Genomic DNA, 24,429 nt, shown 5'->3' on the forward strand with positions numbered 1-24,429 from the left:
TGATTTTATCAGCCAGACAGTAAGTAGCAAGTGGTTTCTAGATCAGTTTTTGTCAGCTTCATTTTCATGGTTATAAAGCTGTATTTCAGTTGTCTCATCTCATTCAAATCATTCCAATACAGGAAATCTACTATTACAGTGTTCCCAGATAAAGCCTAGGTGATCATCTATTTTAAAGAGTATAATAAAAGAAATTCCACCACTTTATAAGGAAGTCCATTCCACTATAAAACATTTCAGTTCATCAGAATCGATTTTATAAGGTTAAGCAGAGTATGTATCCTGTAATCTGATTTCATTTGTTTAGATCCTAACATATAATACAACCTTTGTTCATATCTTAACTTCTAAAGCAACAACATTTTCAATGTTATCTAACTCCAGGGGTGAGAGGTCTATTTCTAATTCCCCAAAAATAATGGATCACCTAATACGCTGAATATTGACATCTCACAAGCAGCTGATGGTATAATAACCAACAACTGATACTGAATAAAGCCCGTGAAGTTCCTTGGATTAACCTAGATATTAGGGCAGGCATGTCAAACTGCTGGCCCACAGGCCGGATGCATCACGATGAAACTCTGCCCACCACATTGCCGGCAATGGGGAAAAAGTCGTGATATGTCGTGAGTTTGACATGCCTGTATTAGGGCAATGAAAAAAATTAAAAGAAAAATTTATATGGGACAAAGATTTATGATGAAATTAACCAAACACAAGAGCTCTTTACTGAGTCTATGTTATAGTATTGAAGATTATTTTTCCCCCCATAGGTTTTGTGTGCTTTCAGTATTATTCAACAAAGCTTTTCAAAATGGTCTGAAGCCTTTCTAATAATCATAAAATACATATAGCTGGAACCCTTAGTAGTATGATATGTTTGCTGATTGCTGGGCAAATTTCTTTAACAAAAAGATGAGTAGTGGGTATGGGACATGATATATATTGTTTATAAAAGGATTGAATATGAGCTTATTTAAAAGAAGGTAGCAATTAAATTGCTATTGATCCAGAGGAGAGTTATAGATTAATAGCTAATATATTCTTTCTTGGCAAATACTCAAGCAGTTGGTAAATGACAAGCTCTAGCATAGACACTTTTATCTAGATTCATTTCAATTGACACACAACTCTGAGATGACTCAGAGATAACGTTATCATGTTAACATATTATGTTAATATTCCCAGAACTATCAACAACATCTTCAAAGAAATAAAATTCACAAGGGAAGAAAACAACAACACAAAACCCTTCCTGGATATCCCTATCAATAGAGGCAACGATGGCAAATTAGAAACACAAGTCTCTATTGTAAAACCACTCACACCACCCAAGTAGGACAAGCAGGCAGAAGACTAGCATAGTGCATGCATGAACACCAAGTAGCAAATTAGAAGACATGTTGAAAACTCCTTAATCTTGCAGCAAAAGTCCAAAAATGCTAGAGAACTAGTGGAAGCCTGGTACTCAGACAAATGAGCCCACAACAGGCACACAGAGATAAATGACATTTACATACCATTCAAAACAGACAATCAAAAAAGCCAATCAGGAAACAGAAAGACCAAAACACCTCCTTGCCAGCAATCAACACCCAGATAAGCAGAGATTAACACCAAGATTAATATTAGACCAATAATTAAGTAGTAAACAATACCCCAATCAAGGAATTACCAACTCAGACAAATAAGCTAACAGTAAAGAACACCCTAGTCAAGGAACTACCAAGAACACTCCCACCAATATTGACAGGGCAAGCCACTAGTACAGTGGTTCTCAACCTTTTTAATGCCGCGACCCCAACCGGTCGTAAGTCGAGGACTAAACCGGTCGTAAGTCGAGGACTACCCAACTGGTCGTACGTCGAGGACTTTCCCTGCCTGGGAGCGTCGCGCATGCGTGGTTCCGCCCCTGCGCCAGCCGAGGCGTAGCTGGCAAGCGGCAGAAACGGAGCAGGCCGACCACCAGCTGGCCCAGCCCAAGGGAGGTAAGGCACCCGCCGGAAAAGGGGAAAAAAATGGCGGACAAAAAAATGGCGGACAGCCTTGCTTGGCAACCCCCATGAAATGGTCGATCGACCCCAAATGGGGTCCCGACCCAGAGGTTGAGAACCACTGCACTAGTATATAAAAAGAGAGCACTTCTTGCACTAATTATGTTACCTAGTTTGGGTATGAAAGTTTGCAAGAAACAACCAAGCTCAGAAAAGTACTAAGGACTCCAGGTACACAAATTTTTTGAAAAAGGACATCCATTAATTCCTCTGATTCAAGTATTTCCTTAACTCTGTTTTTAGTTTCTAGATGCTCATAGCCCTTTGAAATAGCTAGAATCAAAAGATTTTGATAAAATGAAATGTGTCATGATCTCCTCAGACCCATAACTTATTCAAAGCTTCACTAGTAGCTTTCCTACATAGATGTTTGTCTTTCAGCTGATAGAGAATAGTCTTTAAAATGTATTGTATAGGTGTCATAGTCTGCTCAATTTGGCACATTAAAAATCAGTAGCATTGTCTGACTAGCAGTGCACTGTAAAGTATAAACCAAATTTGTTCAAACACAAATAGTTTTGGTTGGTAGAAATACAGATGGACAAGTTCATTTATACTTAGGCAGTGATATTTTCAGGGAGATGGTAGCCTTGCCTAGTCGCAGAACCCAATTATTAGCATGCTAATAACTGATAATTCTGATTGTTTGCTCTTTATTCTCATTTAAAAAATGCATGTGTAGTTGGGCACTGACAATAACTCTTATATAGAGTATCCTTTGAAAATTCTGAATGTCTACTCTGACTGAACAGACTAACTCTAACTACCAAGAGGAATAAATTGCAAATCATTTGGAATTGGGATGCGGAAACTCATTAGCGTGATTAGAAAAGGAAGAACATTAAGATATTTGTATAAAGAAATAAGCTCATTTTAGACAAATACTGAACTATTTAATTTCTAAACTTCATATGCAATACTGAACTTCAAACTTTATGAAGAGTTTGCTGTTGTAAACTCCAGTGTGCAACCCAATACCCAGTATTCATGAACTAGGCATGGGGAAAGGATTTTTTTTAACCTTAGTTGTGGTATCTATATAGTGCCCAATGATAACATGGATGTCATGACACCTCACAAACTTTTATAAATAGATAAAATTTTGCAATACAGTACATGAGGATTCAGATAGCAATAGCTCAGATGGGTTTGAATCTATTTAGGGGTTCTTACAACATTATACAAGATTGTATGGTATTACTAGTACTGCATCTGGATTTGAAGATTTAAACACTTTCAAAGTAATCAGATATTCCCTGCAATCAATTTCTAGCTTATTAGTCAGCTCAGTTTCTCTTAAAATCAAAAACTCCACAACCATGTAGTCCAGATACCCTCCTAACATATGGCCTTTTCACTACAGTCATATTTTTGGAGGCATTTCAATTTCATTATGTATTCTTTGCTATTTTTTATAATACTATAAATACTAATAATATTTGATGTCATTACCTGAATATGTTATTAGTTACACTGAATTCTACTTGTAAATTGTATGTGTATATTCATCAGCAGTCAAATGACAAATCCAGTATGTACATCTGTCTGTGTGACAAACCAATGTAATAATATAAGAAATATTCTGTTTGCTTAAAAGGGTATGCTATTATGAATTTTGATGAAATTAAGGCCATGATGCATTTTCCCCATTTACTATTACTCAATATTTTTATTCTTTTTAATCCCAGTTATATATTGTGGAGTTGAACATCACTTGAAATCAGGTGAATAAAGTGACCTGTAAGTCCTAAAAACTAAATCAAGCAAGTGAAAGATAGTTAGCTGCACCAATTCCTACTCATATCTTTGTACAAGACTGATTTTCCTTAGTAAAATTAAGCTATTTTACCCTCAACTTTGCATGATTTTTAAAGTAACATACTGGCACAAATATCAAGCAATGATTTTTAAAACATATGACATCATCATACAAATGATACACTTTCTTGATGGGGCGGAATTCTTTCTGCCATGCTGAATCTTCTATCTTGTCTGTGGGATTTTCATATTTTATTCACAAATCAACTTCATTATGAGATTTTCATATATAATAGCAGCATGTGACTGTGAAATTCTTGTAAGTCAAGACATAAAGTGACTACAGGTCTCAGTCATTCACGTGTATTACCACTGTTCTTACATTAAAATCTCTGCAGTATTTTACTCCAATTTGCAAAGCAGTTTATACAAAATGAGTTTCTGATATTAATTTAATATACCATAGCCTTTCCTTCTCTACCTTTTAAAATTTAAATTATTGAAACTGTGAACTCATAGAATGGGAACTCATATCCCATTCTATGACTAACATTTATAGCACAGGAAGATAAACATGACTTGGATTAATGACTCCTATGATAAGAATAATGAAAGGATACAATCTACTCAGAGTAGACTACAGAGAGGGAAAACTTGCACTGTACATTAAAAGTATGCATGTACAGAAATCCAAGCAAGTAATCTTGGTAATACTATATAAAGCAGGCATGCCAAGTTCGCGACGTCACAACGTATCGGGCCGGTTTTGCCATTGCCAGCAATGGGGTGGGCGCGGCTTCCACGTGATGCGTCCGGCCCACAGGCGGGCAGTTTGATACCCCTGATATAAAGTATCTGGGTTAAAATGAATAAAGGACTGCAAACTACTGTATTAAAGCCCACTCAAAAAAACAGTCAGAAGGGTATTGACTCCATGGCCTTTATTGACTATAAACTAATGTTCAGGGCACAGGAAATATCAAAGGAATATACCTGTAAATACATTTTAATAGATGAGACAAGAGACATTGTGGGATGAATATATAATTGGAATATTGCAATTAAATAATACACATATTTAAAAGGAGCAAAAACAATAGATTGGATGAAGGATGTTATTATATGTTAAAAAATCTACTTCACATAGAACTCCCACTTAGTGGCACTGTTATGAGCATTTATATTAAAATAAATTGAAGAAGAAATAAAAGCAGCAACTTTGTACCACTGACTATTCATTTGTTCTGACAATATCCGTTCCAGAAGCAAACTGCAGATAATTCAAAAGGGTTTGATATCATAGCGATGTAATCCTTAATTACTCCAATATTTTTGGGAAACAACTCTAGTTCTTCCAGACTAATACTTGTCTGGCTGACATCTTCTCATTCATTGAATGGTGGAATATATGACAGGTTCAACTATCCTTCAATTAAGCATAACCAATAGGGAACAGTTGGTCAATGAAGTGGAAGAAACAGAAATACCAAGGGAAAGTGACTACTTGTGGAGTTCTTGATTTTAAGGGAAACTGAGCTGACTTATAAGCTAGAGATTGATAGCAGGGAATATCTGATTACTTTGAAAGTGTTTAAACCTTCAAATCCAGTTTTTTTGTGCTCTTAAATTATTATTTTTATGATACTCTGGAAAAAATGCTAGATGAAGAAACTACAGATTAATCAATAGCCTGGGAAGATCACAGTTGTTCACTTTCGTAGCACACATGCTAAAAGTGGAACAGAAAAGATGAGAGGACTGCAAAACATATTGTAATGTAATCGATCTGCAAGCACTTTGAAAACAATGTTGTACCAGAAATAATTACAGGTAGTCCTTAACAACTGGAACCAGAATTGACATTGCTAAGTGACCGAGTCACAAAAAATGATTGCCTGTGATTGTGGCACTTAGTGATAGCAGTTCTGGCAGTCCTAGTTGTCATTAAGCAAGGACCTCGTGTGACCATGACTTCTGACTTCCTGCCAGTTTCCTCAGTGACTTTGCTTGTGAGAAGCCAACAGGGAAGATATCAAATTGTGATTACATGATTATGTGTTGCTGAGACAGCCAAAACTCCAAATATCTGTTGTAAGTTCCCCTTGTTCAGTGCCATCACAAGTGTGAATGGTCACTAAACAAATGGACATAAGTTGAGGACTACCTGTATAAATGTGTTAAAACAAAGTCCATATTCATTGTAAGGAGGAAGGTATTCAGTATCAAAAGATTCATGCCTGGACTCTGCATTCCCAAATCTTTTATTATCTGTATAAGGAGATGAAGGGAATATTTATCAGATTTGCAGATAATATAATGGTGATCAGGATAGCTAACTCCTTGTAAGAGGAGAAGAAAATTCAAAATTACGATATCTTAGATATATAGCCTAAAAATACCACATAAAGTTATGCATTTAAGAAACCAGTTAGATAGATACAGAATGGGAACATCTGGTTTCAGTAATTCTAACTGAAATAAAAATCCATTCAATGTTTCCAAATTGAATGAATAAATAAAGAAGATAAATGCATTTTTAGATTGTATCAACATTAACATACTTTCTAAATCATGGGTATGTCTAGTTTAATGAAGAGAAGGACGAGGGGGGACATGATACCAGTGTTCCAATATCTCAGGGGCTGCCACATAGAAGAGGGAGTCAAGCTATTCTCCAAAGCGCCTGAAGGCAGGACAAGAAGCAGCGGATGGAAACTAATCAAGGAGAGAAGCAACCTAGAACTAAGGAGAAATTTCCTGACAGCTAAAACAATAAATCAATGGAACAACTTGCCTCCAGAAGTTGTGAATGCTCCAACACTGGAAGTTTTTAAGAAGAGATTGAACAACCATTTGTCTGAAATGGTATAGGGCAGACATGTCAAACACAAGGCCCGGGGGCCGGATGCGGCCCACGAAGTGGTTTCATGTGGCCCGCGAAGCCATCCTGGAAACAGTGAGGGAACGGCCCCTGCTGTCTTGGCCCTGGCCCAGGCCAGCCGGGAGCCAATGTGCAATTTTGTGGTGGCCATCTATGCTGAAATGCATTCAGTCTTAGCTCCACAAGGCTGTCTGGAAACAGCAAGGAACCAGCCCCTTCCGCGTCAGCCCTGTCCCCTGGGTGCATGCTGGGGAGGTGTTACCCTTTATGAGGAATGAAGAAATGCACCATCGCCTGGAAGTGGCCAGAAAATGGCCCTCGCCTACTTCACATATCTGGCTTGATGGGCTCTGCCCTGATCCCATCCCTTTCTGCCAGACACCCTCAGATCTGTCCCACTCCTGTCCAGGCCCCCACAGGCACTCTTGACGCAAATGATGTAGAGCTGGCCACACCCACTCCATCCACGCCCACCCAGTAGGCCACCCCCCCCAGAGGGCAACCGCAATGCTGATGCGGCCCTCAATGAAATTGAGTTTGACACCCCTGGTATAGGGTTTCCTGCCTAAGTAGGGGGCTAGACTACATGACCTCCAACGGTCCCACTAAGTTGCCCCTGCATACTGAATATAATTCTTGGATTCACACTTTAAGGATTCTAAGAAATTAGGATAGATACAAAGACAGGTAAGAATGATCAGACTATGAAATAAATCCTATCTGAAAAGATTGAAGGAACTCTGTTAAGCCTTGAAAAAATCACTATTGAGAAAAACGTAAGAGCACTCTTCAAGTACAAAACAAACATACCTGTCCCATATTCTCACAGCTTACAGAACATGGAAAAATAGCTTTAAGTCAGCAGATTTCAGTTACAAACTAAGAAAAACATTCTACTCTCCACTGCTAGTCTGATCTTATTGGATTAACATTGGAGAGAAGCGGGCTTGACGACATAAATGATTCCTTCCAACTCTTATTTTATTACTGGGCTAACCAAACTGTTGTGCCAGGCTTTTACGAAAGCAAGAACAAAGAATAGAATGTTTCGTAACAGGCTTAACCTGGAAAGTTTACAGTGCAACACTTTAAGCAGCAGCATTTTATTAATAGGATTGACAGTTATGAAGCAAGTGTGTAGAAGGCAATTATTCATATATGTGCAAAAATTAAGTGGTACATGTGCCTATTCAGCTATCCATTCTATTTAGAGCATTGGCTTTACCAAACTGAACCGGATTCAATAAAGCTAGCAATCAACCTAAACAATTATTTTCTATGAATCATATTTTATCAAAATGTCCTACAAGCCCCTGATTTTAATCTCCTGGCTCATCAACATGCACATATTACAATCGGCCGAAAGCGCTATATTTAAGTTGGAAAAGCCCGTTCTCCCCAGACGTAATAACATCTCGCGAGAGAAATAACAAGTCGGGAGAGATCCGTCAGCTCTTCCGTCCTTTTTTTTTTTTTTTTTTTTTTTTCCGGGCCCAAGCAACGCGGGCTCCAAAAGCCGCGGCCACGCAGCGCCAGCGGCCGTCCCGCCAAACGCCCTTTTTTTTCTCGCTCACCTTTTCCTCAGTGCAGGACACGATGATGGAGGGATATTTGCGGCTCAGCCACCGGAAAAACGCCGGGACCCCCATTAGTCGCTCCGGACCCTTGGGTGCGCAGACCTTTCCTCGACAAAACCGGCGACGAAAGATGTCCGGGTCACCGGGTCACCCCTAGTACGATGGGTAAAAAAAGACGGAACTGCGCAGCGCGTAGGGGAACGTGGCCAATGACGTAATTTCTCCAACTCCCCTGCTTGGCCGAAGTGAATGGAAAAGCGGTTTCGGTTTCGAGTGGCTGCTGGAGGAGCTGGGCTGTCTCGCGGCGGCCGAAGGCGGGGGGCTGCCTTGGGTACTCATTGATAGCTAGTAAATTTAGTGAGAATAATATCGGTTGGAGGACATTTTGGGGAAATCGCCAGCATACCCGTCATTTTATTTGTGCTCTCTTTTGCTTGTTCAAAAACTGTTTTTTCTAATTTTTACCAACTGGCGCTCCCTCCCTCCATCCGAATTTGGCATATTTGAACTCCGTATTTGAAGCTGTAGCCCACTAGATTGTACCCTTCGTCAGTCCGACGGCCCGCAAGTGAAGTGACTTTCTTTACCCATCCATTGGAATTTTTGGTATGGAGGTTCCACACATCTGACATGGAACCGGATTGTAGAAGGCTGATGTATTGTGTGTTCATTGAAGGAATCCGATTCAATGATAAAACACTTTTTTTTTTTTTGCATACTCAAGATCTGTATCGGAATCTTCCCAGGCTGGAGTTTTTGTAGAAAGAGCTTTGCTAGAATGGACAAGAGACCTACTAACGAATTAACATGGTGTCCTTTCCATTATTTGTGTTTGTAGTGGGCAGGGAGACATTGGGCACATCGTGGGAACAGTCCATTTGATTAAACAGTTAATCAAATTCATTTAATTTAAGGGGGAAATACTATCCATTGACTTAGTCCATCACAGAGTCCATTGTAGGGCAGAGAAATCTCAGTTGCTTGATTTGCACATCTTATTTCATGTTATATATACAATAAATTAACTGGCATATTGCATATATGTTGTGATTAGTTAGGGTAGTCAGATATGGACTGCCAAACTCCAGGTAATCACTAGATGAAGGGGTTTTCCTATTTCTCTACTATCATTTAGAGAGAATGAAACAATAGATCTTGTAAATCAAAAGGCTATTGACCATCCGTGTGTTTAAATTACTTCTCTCCCTTGATCTTTATAAACACTAAATTTTAGCTGAAGAGGGGAAGATGAATGCTTTCTCCCAGCAGAAGTCATTCAGAGTGAACACTCAAGCCTATGAAATAAACCAGGGATTACTAGGAAATGGAAAATTCATCTTTAATCTGATCAAATATTAGTAACATCTGATTATCAAGCCTAATCTATGGCAGTGATACAGGCAAAAAATAAATGTTTTCTTCTACCAGTGTCTAGGTAATCTTAAACTTTCAACTGTAATGGAGCCTATAAATTATCACATGACCAACCCAATTTTATGGCTTTTTGGGTGGTAGTCGTTAAGTGAACACTGCAGTCATTAAACAAATCCATTGTTTGCTATGAGACATTTTTATCCAAAACCTGGAAGTAAATGCTGGGTTTTGGCAACAACATAAATTGTGGGATGCTGCAAAATGGCTTTAACTGTGGGCTGTTGCTAATGAAAGGTCATGTGACCATTTGGGGCCAGCCATCAGAACTTTGGAACTGGGTCATAAGTACCTTTGTAATAAGTTTGAATGGTCACTAAGCAATATAAATCAAGGGAACTTGTATCTACTTTATTCCATCCAGTGGAGGCTTTGTGAGGGCCCAAAGTCTACTCTAGAGGTTCTTGCTTGGGGAATGGTCTAATACAGTGGTTCTCAACCTTTTTAATGCCGCGACCCCCAACCGGTCGTAAGTCGAGGACTAAACCGGTCGTAAGTCGGGGACTAAGCCGGTCGTAAGTCGAGGACTAAACCGGTCGTAAGTCGAGGACTAAACCGGTCGTAAGTCAAGGACTTTCCCTGCCCGGGAGCACTGCGCATGCGTGGTTCTGCCCCCTGCGCCGGCCGAGGCGTAGCTGGCAAGCAGCAGGCCGACCACCAGCTGGCCCAGCTCAAGGGAGGTAAGGCACCCGCCAGAAAAGGGAAAAAAAATGGCGAACAGCCTTGCTTGGCGACCCCCGTGAAATGGTCGATCGACCCCAAATGGGGTCGCGACCCATAGGTTGAGAACCGCTGGTCTAATAGAATCCTTAGTAGTTCAGTGTGACATGTTTGTAAAACACTTTGAAGACAAAAATAAGATTGCAAACTGTTCTGTAACTCAATCACCAGTCTTGCATGAGACAAATACTTAATACCATAGCTTACAATGAATTGCTGGATCAGAACAAATCTTTTTTGACTGTCAAGATCCTGTTTATTTCAATGTGCAAGGATTATTTAATGATCATTGTTATCAATTTCAAAATATAAACAAAGATGAGAACAGTTTCTTCCAGGTTTTCAGCAGTACATTTTATTGGGAGTATAAAAAGACAACAAATATAATATCTTGCGTTGTCCAAGCTAAACTAAGGGTAAGAAGACACGTTTACAAATTTGATTTCTGAAATAATATGCTTTACTTATATAGCTAAAAAAATATAGAGCTAAGCCAGAAATGCCATTATTCATACAATTGCTCTTTTTGTGAAATTTCCTCATCCCTCTTTTAATCATGCTTTTAATTTTTTTAACTACTATTTCCATAACTAAAAACTTCCCTCCTGATGCAAGCAGTAGTAAACAATTAAAACTACAAATATGAACAAGGTCCCAACCTATCAGTTGTTTTTATTTAATGTAAAATTCATAATGGCATTAATAAACATCGTAGTTGCTTTGACCTGAACTGGATCCATTAGTTTGAAGGCCATTCAAGTATAAGAATACACTTTTTTCAACAAAGTAATTGGATCAAGGAACAGGTATAGGAAGGAATATATAAATTAAAGGCCTACAGTTTTCCAACTCCAAAATTACTCTCCCTTTCTCTTCTTTGTACTTCAGATTTCAAGCAAATCCAGATGTAAATCTTAGGTTGTTGGGATTTTGGTGCTCTTTGAGTTTGGTTTTCAGAAGACTTATAATCATTCACAAAAATATTGGGTGAACGTAGGAGAGAGAATGATTTGGTGTGGCTGGAATGGTAAGGTACATCAGGATATCCATTCCATCAGGGTATCCATTCCAGATTGACCTTTCCTGAAACCACTTTCCCCCTTAAAAATTGCTACTGGCTTTTTATCATTTGTTTGTAAGTGAGTATCAAATTAGGTCTTCAGTCATAGAAATCACTGAATCCATCTTGTGAACAGTGTTCCTGGGGGCGTAGGGCTGCTTCAATATCAGAATTGCTGTCATCAGAATCACCCCAAAAAGCTAGATTGGGAAACACATGGAAGAAATAACAAGGCATAACACTTTTAAAATCTCATGATATACAGTATGGGAATATTAAGCCTTCAATGAATGTCAACTAGATATTCAATACTGCATGACCCCCATTTAACTGAAATCATAGCTGTAAAATTTTGGTCTATGGATTGAACCTGGTCCATCTGATTCATCATCCCTATCTAAGGGTTTGTGAAGTTGTCACCTTCATTAAGCATTTTTTTCTGGCTCCTTATCTTTGTTTTTTTGAAACAAAAGACAAAAGGGAAAAAGTTTCTTGAGTGAATACAGGTGAAAAAATTGAGTGGGACTAGGCAATTGTCAGCATCATTTGTAAAGAGATTTTAAAAAAGCAGAAATACAAGAGAGCCTCAGACTTAGACATATTAATCCTGAAGAAGCAGAAACTGCAAAAAAAAAAAAAAAGTTTCCCATTTTGGGCAATGACAATTTCTCAGGAATTACCCACTGTTGTCACTATTAGCATTTGGTATACAAAAAATGGTATCCACATTATGATTGACATAATAAAACAGGTTATTCTGCTTAGGATAGAGCAGGGCTTTTCAACCTTTTCACCCATTGTACCACTTTTAGGATATGGCAATATCACAGTACCACCAGTCGCCTAGCAAGGTGTCAAAAACTTGATGACCCCCCAAAAAAGGAAAAAAGTGATAAAGTACAGGTAATCCTCGACTTACAATAGTTCACTTAGTGACTGTTCAAAGTTACAATGGCACTGAAAAAAGTGCCCCCCAAGGCACAGCCGAACAAGACACCTGCCTGCCCACCCGGCGGCGCTCTTCCTCCTGTCCGAGGTTTTCATTGTTGTGAGCATTTCTGTTGAGGATTGGCAGTGAGGGTGGGGTGGGGGGTGTTTGGTTTTTATTCCCCCCGTCTGCTGGGTGGTTGCAGCAGATTTTGGTCACTTCACATGATCTTGGGACACTGGGACCGTCATAAATATGAATCAGTTGCCAAGCATCTGAATGTAAATCACAAGACTCTGGAAATGCTGCAACATTCCAGCTGATCAGCGCTTCTTCTGGACTCAGCGGAAGCGCCAGGATCAGCGCCGAGCTCCAGCTGGAGCCTGGCGCTGATCCTGGCGCTTCCACTGAGCCCTGACAGCCCTGCAGCTCCAGCCATCTCTTGCTCAGGCTTGTGCGGTGCTGCCACTGGTTCAGCTCATATCCCTCCCCCGCTACCACTTTTCTAGGATGGTCGCGTACCACCTGCCAGGTGCCAATGTACCACAGATGGTACCCGTACCACTGGTTGAAAAGCCCTGGGATAGAGGAAGACAATCTGTGGGCCGAGGGCCACTTGCAGTCCTCTGGTGCTGGTTTTGCACCTTCAGAATTCCCATAATTGTTGAAAACTGAAGATGCCATTTATCACCATGTTGATATATGAAACAAAACTATAGTATAAGCTCTCAAAATAATCATAGTTAAAAACTAGGCAATCTCTTTTCCAAACCCTATCCTTGGTCTTGGGATAAGGCCCTAATACAGGGATCTTCCAATTTGGCCCTTTTATGACTTGTGGACCAACTCCCAAAATTCCTCAGCCAGGCATCCTGGCTGAGGAATTCGGGGAGTTGAAGTCCACAGGTCATAAAAGGGCCAAGTTTGAAGACCCCTGCCCTAATGTTTTGCTATCCTCAAAAATGTGGCTTTTGGATACAGAAAGGTTATTCACCCACGATTCAAGTTCAGAAGAAAATGTGAATGATCTATGGCCACTTTAGGTTTTGGACAATCGAATAAAACAGGGCTCTTCAAACTTGGCCCTTTTATGACTTGTGGACTTCAACTCCCAGAATTCCTCAGCCAGGCACTCTGGCTGAGGAATTCTGGGAGTTGAAGTCCACAAGTCATAAAATGGCCAAGTTTGAAGACCCCTGGAATAAAAGTTAGAATCAACGTAACTTAAGGTAGTGCAATCACAGTGTGAATGGTATATATTCTGCTGCTTATCTTCCAAAAGGCTTCTGTAGAGCTAAAAATGATGCAGAAATCACTTGGCTCAGGCACTTTCCTTATAATTAATGGCTAGAAACCTGTGGCTCTTCAGATGTTGGATTCTGGCCTCCATAAGTCTCAATAATAAAGGCCACTTGTAAATAATGGAAATCCAATTTCTGGAGGGTTCACATCTGAGTTAACAGAGTTAGGATTTACAGTGTAGAGATAAGGTTAAGTTTGTATAATACAAAAAAGAAGTGCTTTTTCATATAATGTGTAATATATGTGGAAGTCATTGACAGAAGATGTGAAGAAGCAGCATCTTCAGGGTCTCACTATTTTCAAAATGATGAAAGGAGGTTGCAATGTAAGGCCTATTATTGGGGGAAGGCATAAGTATTGAAATGCACATAGAAAAGGGATGGATCTTGTATCACAATGCTGTTTACATCATCACTGTGATCCCATTTGCTCCTCTTTGTAAATGCCACAGATATGAAGATAATTATTAGCCCTCTTTCAAGATTTCTTTACAGTCATGATCACAAAATGAAGACTTATTTTGCAAATAACTAAAGGTAATTTGGTGTAGAGATTAAAGGTGCCTAGCTAGGAAGTGAGAGATTGCTTTTCTAGTTCCACCTTGCCAACTGGGTAACCTCTCTCTCAGCTCAAAAAGAAGAAAAACACCCTTTCTGAAGATATTGCCAAGAAAATTAGTCCTGGCAGTCCTCAAAAGTCAAGACTGACTTAAGGGCACAAATGTATGTTCTTTCATTCTTTCTTACAGGCTTCTTAGATCCAAGATGCTACTACATGGACTACATGAACCCTAGCAAGATTCTCTATTGCCAGAAGGAAAACAGAAAAAATCTTGAATTGGGTTAGGTGACTACAACTGATGAAAGCCGTACCTTTAGATTTTATTGTAGATATTATTCCTCTTTGATTTTCATCTCTGTAAAAAAAAAAGATATATCAGTGCTGATATAGGGCAGGTGGATATATTTGGACATAACTTAAGATTAGAATGAATTCTAAGAACAGTGAACTAAAAACTTCACCATTGTTAGGATTCAGTTTTAATCAAAGCCAATCCCACCCAAAATGATATTTGTATTTCACAGTTTAAGATTCCTAGTTTCAGACCATTTTGCCATTTTCTCTGGATTAAGATTTTTATTAATTTTTGTGTATGTTTATCTACAATGATCAGATTTGTGCAAGCAATTATATTCTCTGCAAAGCTCAATGGAAGTGGAAGCTGGAATTTAAAGAACCAGAGTAGGAAGAGTATTGATGCCTTTGAATGTTGATGTGGGAGAAAGCTTCTATAAATACTGTGGATAGTCAGGAAAACAAACAAATAGATCATTGAACAAATAATCTCAGAATTCTCACTATAGGTACAAATGACCAGGTTCAAATTATCCTACTTTGGATATACTATACTTAGACCTAACTCTCAGGAGGTCTAGTGTTGGAAAAGCTAGAAGGAAAGAGAAGAATAGGATGAATAATTTGGATGGACTCATTTACAGTAAATAAGAGTGCATTGTTGGAAGACCTAAAAGACCAGATTAGGGACAGATTATCATGGAAAAAAATTGTCTGATTAGGTGTTCAGATGGCAGGAGCACTACATGAAAGTGTCCAACTGAAATAATGTACTTTTTTCAAGATTTCCACAGGACTGCTATAAGCTTGTTGAAAGAAATGTCATACTTATTGTAAGATATCTGCATAAATAATGGCTAACATACGAAAAAATGCATATTGTACAATAGTGGTGCAGCAGTGTCTGAATTCATATTTTTAGATTCAGAAACTTCTCTTTGGATATAAGAAAAGTGCTTATATTCATAGATGTATGTATATGAAGTGGGAAGATAGGAAATAGCATAAACTAAATGTATACATATACATATATATCAAATTCGGTATATTAAAATTATGAACATGAGTGATACTTCAGACTATTTTCTTAAGCCTCCGGGTCTTCCTTTGCCACTTCTGTATAGCCATAATTCTGATCACAAACATCTAATTAGAGTTAAACAAATGACTGCGGAAAAATCTTCCATAATTAAAAAATTATTTCTGCAATGTTCTATAATAAATCGTCTATCAATTTGTTTTATGAGTTCTTAACCATAAGTGATGTGGGCACAAACTACTGCTGAGTTCAAAACTCTGTTAATTTTCCAAGGAAGCTTGGTACATGCCTACTTTTTCCACAGATAGAAGTAAGCAGTATGCCATGTCACATAAGACCATTTTGTATACAAGCTTTATGACTTCTTTATTACTGAAACAATATCTTGTCAATCTTCAAAAGCTGATTATATTACTTTGTCTTATGGATTTTTACACTATTTACATAAATCTTAGTTGGAGAAGCTAAATGAATCCAGAAATTCAAGAGGGCTTAAATAAGGAATTGATTCCTACTCAAACCACTCAAAAGGAAGAATTATCTCCCTACCATGCTTTTCAATGAAGAATATTATTTCATAATGTAGTCTATTGTTGAAAAGTTTAATTCCTTTATGAATTACTCTACTTTCTATAACATTCTATAGTTGTGCTGTGTAAAGAAATACTCATTTTTTTCGGTATTGAATCTTCCACTATCAATGCACAATCACAAGCCAAAATACAAAAAGCAGATGCTTATTTACATTAAGTTAATGGCAGGTACTCCATGGACCTTATGTACACATACCTTTTGCAAGCCCCTAAAGTAAGACCAGCCAACATTTTTAGATATGGGGGGGGAGACTTATTTTTGTTTTGGTTAAGTGTGGGGAGAAAAATGAAAATATTTCAATTCCAAATCTTTGAATGATCTCACCAAACATGCCAGTATGTTTCAATGTTACCATATGTCTTTCAACAATTCTTATATCAACATTTAGCTAAAAAAATGGAGTATAACACCATCAGAGCATTAGTTTCTGTAAACTTTCTTTTAAGAACTTCAGGATCTTAACGGTTTTTGCATCCATAAAGCATTCCTCTTTTTATCACCAACCATCTATACATAAGTATTTTAATAACTAAGTTTGCACTTTAAAAATCTGGCACTGACATTGCCCCTTAGAATTTTCTTCTAGTTCAAGAATTAGTGTACGCACAGAAAAGTTATGTTTAAAGTCCAAGATAATTTATTTGTGATAACTCTTAAAGAACTATTTAACTCTTACCTCATTCTCTAATTTGGAGCTGATGTTGATGAGCAAAGCCATTGCCTTTCTAAAATTAATTTCAAAATTCACTACCTATCCATATTTTAATATGTCTCCAACGATCAAAGGGAAAAGCTTATTTAGCTTAAGCAGTATTAAGGCAATGTCATCTGCAAAGTCATTCGTCCACTTCTATCTATGAGGCTTATTATTTTTATCAGTGTTTTGAACTGTGCTGTAGTTTCAGTAGAAACTGTGATAGGACTAGTGCCACAATCACACTTTGGTCACATTTATTCAGAAGGCTTAAAAAAAGAGAAGAATAAGAGCAACGACTGTCTCATTCCTTTATATTGCTAATATGGGGACAGTATAGATGAGAAACAGGCTGTTTATAAATTGCCAGAAATTTAAAATTATGATTTTCAATTAGAAATCAAGACAGCACGCTTAGCTAATTGAGCAGAATTGAAAAAAATCAAACCACTTTAAATATCTGGGCTATGTCTTCCATGCACAGGGAATCCAGGAAAGGCCATCTTGAGCATCTTATGCAAATGACATCAAAATCTACAATGGCCATCAAAAGATTCTTCTGCTCCCAAGAATATAAACTGATACCAGCAGCAATGAAGCTTTTTGAAACTAAAACTTAGCCCAGATTTGAATAGTTGCTAAAATATAAATTTCAAATGGAAATAGACTGAGAAATGCAACTTGAATTTAGCAAAGAAACAGTGACCCCTTCTGGTCATTGTCGTTATCTGAGAAGATTAAAATGAAGCATTTATCAGACGATATACAGTATTTGAAATCATCAGTACAAACAGCTTCAAGTAGTAACCAGCAATTTATTCAAGTGAACAAAATATTTAAAGAAAAAAACACTTCTGTTAAAAAAAAAGCCAATTTAAACAGCGAATCAGATAAGAATTTTATGAAACTCAAAAGCAAATCCTATTGTCCTTAATCGATAGCCTGGTAAATAAGAATATACTGAAATCTTAAGGCATACTTGAGGAAACTAACTTAAATGTCTTGGGCTTTATTTTTTACATTCAGATGTTGCAAAAGAAAAGGCCTCCAAGAAAAGACATTGCATCTAGCCCAAACCTACAAGGACAGTCTGCTACTGACATCCACTGGCTGATTGTATTGCTACAGAGCAATCAAATGCCACACACATTGCTGCAACCATTGGTTTAATAATTATGCTATAACTACTAAGGATATGTTACTTTTGGATCATTTGTTTCATATAAATATTTTTCCTTTGAATGTAGTGTAATAATTAAATTAGAAACTTTGTGTCCCAGTTTAAGTATATTTGTATTAAGCAGTGGAACTCTGGCAAGAAAATTGTTTTTCAGCTAGGTTACAACAGGGTAATATTTGCTGGAGAAGAGGAAGCTGTGGCATGCATCTCCATACAAAAGGGAACAAGTGGCCTTCAATCGGAGAGCAGCTTCCTATTAAGACTCACTCCTTCGTACATTATGCCTTTCATCCCCACTCAACCACAAAATGATTTTGCTGTTGGACACACAATGGTGGAAAAGATTTACATTGAAAGAATCTTTAATAATAAACTGTTGCAGGTCTGCCCACTTCCCCCACAATTTATAATACAATAAACATTGGATTCTATTAAGTCTCATGCGCTGAAGTTGCACTGGAAAAAAAAGAATATGAAAGCACTCAATTCTTCCCATCTCCAGTGCCATAATAGTGAAATGAGCATGGATAAATGTGCTAAGAGTATCTCTTTGCATCTTTTATGGCTTGTGTGTATTAATCTGTAAAGCTTATTAAGAAAGTCATTGCTATGCAAAGCAGCACCCAATCTCTTTTACTTGCTTTTCAACAGAGTGCAGTGTTTAGCCAATAGGACTTGTCCACTGCCCCTCATTCTGCATTCATAACATGCAACATTTGCACAATGTATCTCTCAAAGACTGCTGAATAAAAGCCTTAATACTCATGTAAACAACTGCAAACCAATTACTTAATGAATCAGGTCCACGCATAATGAGGTGCCAGACAAAGAGCTATAAATGCATTTTTGCGCCCAAGCCTCTGCTTTAAAGTAAAATCCCTCAGCTGTAGTTTGGGCTTAACTAGCACATCATAATTATTGTCTGTAGGACATCAGTGGAAGCCATTTTAAAAAAAAATTAGGTCCATCAGGGTATTTCACGAGTCGCTCATCAGCTCAGTGACTAAACACTGTGAAGGGGGGGGAATTAAACGTACCACAGCGGTACTAGACTGTTATGTTTATTTTCAAGTACTGATTTTCAAGACCACTTGTAATAGCAAGAAGGTGCACGAAGTAACAATAAGTGGAATTTTTAGACATCAGCCTGTAAGAAATTTCTCTGTATCTGAACTGCTAATAAATATCTGCGCTTTATCCCTTCTTTCACACTTTATTTGTACTTTATTTGTAACATCTTTATAAGATAAACATCCAATATAAGATTGGAAATGTTACTAATCAATGTGGTTTTAAAAGGCCTTTATTTTCCTTATAGAGAAAATTAAAATGCAAGTGTTCTAAAAATAACTATTAATTCATGTTATACTGTGCAATAAATTTTCCCCATTAGAATAAGACTGTTTTGTTCCTTGCGTCTTTATGCTAGAGAATGTGTAATTTAATGTATAAGAAACTGCTTGTTCATATTATAAAAGCATGTTTCCAGAACATTTAAAAAATGTTGATAGTGTTTACAATATGCTTATTCTTTTTATATAGCAAATAGTATTTGAAGATACTTCTTTGGCTTATTATTCCTTCAAATAGCAATAACTATTTGAAATGAAAACTAAATGAAACTGTAGCCAATATATTTTAACAAATTAACTTCAGATAGTATTATTCTCCAACTTCAGTTCCTGAAAATCAGATAAGAAAATTATTGCACGGTACAGTGTATTGGCTGCTCAATTAATTTTATTCCATGACTACAGAGTACCAATTTTCATAATTATATAGTTAAAAGTAAAAAAAAGGTTATAAATATTACTAAGTAGGGATATATTATTGTATAACAATAAAAATATCAGAAAATACAAATGAAACTTTCAAACACAGAGCAGCACAAGACAAATCAGGCTATGGAAATGTGTTGAGAATTATTATGTAACATTCTAAAGCCAATTTAAAATTCCAGAATTATTTACTATGCTTCATTTACTTATACCTCTTGATTGCTAGCAATTTGAATCATGCTGCTGACAGAAAAAAAAGTGTAACACAAAATCACCCAAAGAACAAGGAGGGGGGGGGGAACAGATAAATTGCATCTCTTTTGGAAAAACAAGGGCATTAATTAAACACTCTCAATTTGAAATTACAAAAAAAAAACCCAGATAATCTAGCATTTTAGTGAATACAAAAACAGGTATTGAACAAGTTCATTTACATCTCAACTTCACCCAGGAGATGACACACCATTTTATTTCTTGAAGACTTGATGTTTTACGTCTGCCCTTTTCTTGACAACTTCCATTGTCTGGTCTCTAAGTAGTCCTACTGAGAGCAGCTGTACATGCTAATCTGTGGTTCACTGAGATGTCAATGGAGTCTTAAAATAAGAGAACAACAGCTGCAAAACAATACCTGGCTTTAGTACAAATATTTTCTAAGGTGTACTTGTCTTTAAAGTTATTATTTTAGAAAATCACACATCTGAACTGTAGCCCAGAGATCAAAATATTGTTGTCAGCATTCCATGAAATTCCCAGAGGCATTTCTCAGCAATAGTTGAAACAATTCACTAATGAAACGCTTTAATGATTTTACCTTGGCAAAGAACTTTTCCTCTCCAGAGATGAAAAACTGGGCTCAGAACTGGTTCCATTACTTTTTTGTTCCTTTAAGCCACTGATGTTTAAACCTGAAAGATAAAAACCAAACACTTCATTAGCTGTTGGTTAAAATAAATGAGAAATTATAATCCTGCACTATAACTTCTGGTCGGAAGACCCCATAATAATAGATGCAATGTAGCAACAAAAGTTTAAAAATATATTTAGATTTTACAGTGTGTTATTAATAAACATAGTTCACTTTAATACATCTAGGCAATTTAATGGTTCCCCACAAATAATGTACCTATATTTTCCACTACTACTTTATTACTATACTGTATCAGAATAATATATAATGGTAGAAAGGAAGGTGGAAGCTTAAAATAGTGTTTTTGTAAGAGTTTATTTTCTTGTTAAAGTATTCTAACATTGTAGTTTCTTTAAAATAATGATGCTTTCTGTCCTGACTGTAATTTGAGCTTTTCCTAGAATTTATTCTTCTTTATATTAATGTTTGATACTTATTTTCAGATGCAGAAATGGTCTTAAATCTAGATTGATGGTAATGCATTAGAAAATATTTGTGGTAATTTAACACCCAGCATTCGTCGGGCTGTAATAAACAAATATTGTACATAATAGTAGAAAACAAATCACAAATATTCAAACTAAATAGGAACCTAAATAAAGAACATAATATTATAATGTGTGTCCTCTAGAGGACATAATATTGTAATTTTATTTAGCATTATACATTGTCATGTCCTTATACATTAAGTCGTATATTGTCAGTGAGAAGACACATAAAGATTACAAGACCAAAGAAGTTAGCAACCAAACCCCATTCATAGTACTATATATTACTGTAATTAGTAATTAATTAATACCATAATTATACTATATAGTAATATATTAAACCAGAAGCTAAAAATTTCAAAATAGTTTATAATTCACAAAAACATCTTTATTTTGACTGATTTATATAAAACTTTTGGATAAATTTTGGGATTAATGAAGCTTATAACCAAAACTGTTCTAAAATATTTTTGTTTTATACTGTCATTATAATACATAAAATATGTTTCACAGAATACATTGGGGATTGAGATGGAGTAAATATATTTGTTGGAGTTTTCCTAGCGATTGTAATCTGCCATAATAATACAGGTAGTGCTGGTATTTCCTTTAAATCATCTACGTATATATAAAAACATTCTGATGCACCACAACATATTTAGTGCAGGACCCAATTCCATTTCCTTTTCTTTCCATCTGAATGTGGGTTCTATGACCCACTGAAGCAGCTGCCAGAATAGTTTCCCCTCAATTTGCCAGACCCTTGAATATGACTTCATTTGCATATCCAGTGCTGAATTGCCAAATATACTGAACCAGATCTCAAAAAATGTGAAACTCAAAATGGAATATTGCTTTTTTTCAGTGTAGTCCCCCCCCCCCGAGTTTTAATTGCTTAACATACATGAATTCTTTGTGAAGTCCTCATTTTATTGGATAAGGTACATTTGCATCTAGTTTCTCTCTAATTCCCTCACCATACATTAAAATTAATATTTTTTTGATTGCCAACAGCAGAAGACATATGTAAAGGATATATCTAGTTAAACAATCCAATTTCTGTCCATCCCACATATATTAGAATAACTTTCTATTCATCCTTCATTTACAAATATGTTTTAAAAAATTCTTTCCTTTTGCTATATTACATGCAGTTAGTGGCACAGTAAATTTTAAAAATTCATTAAAATTAAATAATACAAAATAAATGTTTATTTTAACTGGCAAATATTTATCAAATATTTGCTTATGCCAAAAGGGTGAATCAAGGAAGCAAACAACTAATAATTTAAAAGTTGATGAGTCAAAATGGGAAAACAATCTCATTGAAAAAATGATCCTTTATTATGTTTCTTAGAGTTTTCAAAATGCAGGGATTTAATGCTACAATTCAAGTCAGATCCTAGCTTTAAGGCATATTGTAAAGCTGAAGGTGCTTAGATAACCAGAAAATAGAATATTCAGAGGAAAGAAAATAGTAAGAATTTACAAAAATATCTCCTCCTCTAATCTACAGGAAAAATGACTTCAGATAGACCTTGCAATTAAAATTAGAGGTGAGCACAAATGTCTTTTTGAAATTCTTATGGGAAAAGATATTGGGTGACATACTTACCTGGCAGGGGAGATACCATTGGGTGGACAATTTTTCTGAACTTCTCAAAGAATAGATTCATCTCCAAACATTTCTTGGGGGAAAGATTCTACTGTAGTAATGATAGTAGCAATGCTACTTAAAAAATATTTCCTCTGGGAAGCCAGAGAGATGCGGAATGCTAAAAAAGATGGTTATATAATAAAAGGATACATGAATTGCACCCACCCATAGGCTTTTAAAAAGTTCTGACCATAAGCAAATTCTCTTTCATAAAATGAAATGAGAATTAATAGTAACAAATGCAAAGGATTTTTTTCTGCTAGGCAATAATTATTAGGACTACACAAGACTTTAGATTTATAAACAAAATGATACTTTAGAATGCCTGTAGCACCTGTATGTAACTTAAAACCAAACCAAATCAAATCAATTAAATTAAAAAAAAGATGAATTTAAGTAGCTTAAAAGTTCAAATAAAATAAAATCAGTTTGATTTGATTTGAACTTCTTAAATTCATCTTTTTTTCAAGATCACGAAGCACCTTGAAGAAACTGCAGATAGACACTATGCACCCGTATTAATCCAGGAAAGGAAGCCCTCCAAATAGCATAGAATTCAGTGGGTGAAAGACATTAATTACTGTATATAGAATGTGCTCTAAATGTTTCTCTTGTATGCTTTCTGAGGCGAGCTTAACTATGAGGAGAGTCTAGAATGAGCAGTGATGTACAAAAAGACTCCTATACAGTTCAAGAGTTTCAAGATTACCTATTACGTAATATACATTTTACCATGGGTAAAGATAAAAACCAACATATTAAGATACTGTGTTAGTTATATGATTCTAAGCCATATATCTCATAATACAGTCTCTAGAACAGGGAATTGCCAAGAATTGGACACAACTGAATGGATAACAAACAATAAGCAAACAATAAAGAAATAGTTTAATAAAAAAACAATAATGGCACAGTTCAGCCACAAAACATTATTGACTATTACCAATTTTTATAAGGGCGGCCAATTACTAGTATTGAGAATAATAATTTGGGTTGAATATTACTTCACACTTCAACAACTATTTTCTTAGATAACAGTCTGCCTATTATTTTTCTAGAGTACAGATAACCGTGTCAAAAATGTTACTGGGAGATTGAAAGAACAACTATGAAGCTATCTAAGCATGACTTGCAAATGGATATTTATTGTAGCTAAAATTTCAGTTTAAAAATCCCAGCCCTTGCGTGGTTTGTATAACACTTCATTCTCTTTATATTTTTCTGCTAAATGTATTTAACATTTCTAAAAATAGGGCTGATAAAATGTGCACTTAATTTTTCAAAGATGGCATAATTTTAAGCCTATGCAATACTTTGAATTTGAAGGAGGGAAAGTCCTTCGAGGCATACAAAACTGGTCATTATTGAGAACTCCTTAAAATACCTCTTTTTTCCTAAGATGGTATGGCTCCGTTCCAGAACTTAAAATTGAACCAGGAAAAGATCTACTTTGTTTTAAAGAAATGCAAATGGATGCTAAATGAACACTAGTATCTGCTCCATATGACCTTTTTTTTTTT

The 24,429-nt window shown here is 36.4% G+C and overlaps 2 protein-coding genes across 2 annotated transcripts in view; both read right to left on the reverse strand.

Moving 5' to 3' along the window:
* XRN2 (5'-3' exoribonuclease 2) overlaps window positions 1-8,555 on the reverse strand; it is a 70,098-nt gene extending 61,543 nt beyond the window's left edge. The window contains exon 1 of the mRNA XM_015827126.1: window positions 8,271-8,555. Within this exon, the coding sequence (XP_015682612.1) occupies window positions 8,271-8,345 (75 nt within the window). The 5' untranslated portion in view covers window positions 8,346-8,555. The remainder of the gene's footprint in view (window positions 1-8,270) is intronic.
* A 2,201-nt stretch (window positions 8,556-10,756) lies between these two features.
* The window catches only part of KIZ (kizuna centrosomal protein), a 58,409-nt gene continuing 44,736 nt past the window's right edge, over window positions 10,757-24,429 (reverse strand). The window contains exons 11-13 of the mRNA XM_015827137.1: window positions 20,669-20,762; window positions 14,587-14,630; window positions 10,757-11,684 (exon numbers count right to left, since the gene is read on the reverse strand). Coding sequence (XP_015682623.1) covers window positions 11,584-11,684; window positions 14,587-14,630; window positions 20,669-20,762 — 239 coding nt within the window. The 3' untranslated portion in view covers window positions 10,757-11,583. The remainder of the gene's footprint in view (window positions 11,685-14,586; window positions 14,631-20,668; window positions 20,763-24,429) is intronic.

Source organism: Protobothrops mucrosquamatus, unplaced genomic scaffold (assembly GCF_001527695.2).
Source record: "Protobothrops mucrosquamatus isolate PMUCROS unplaced genomic scaffold, P.Mucros_1.0 scaffold_213, whole genome shotgun sequence".
Taxonomy (NCBI): domain Eukaryota; kingdom Metazoa; phylum Chordata; class Lepidosauria; order Squamata; family Viperidae; genus Protobothrops; species Protobothrops mucrosquamatus.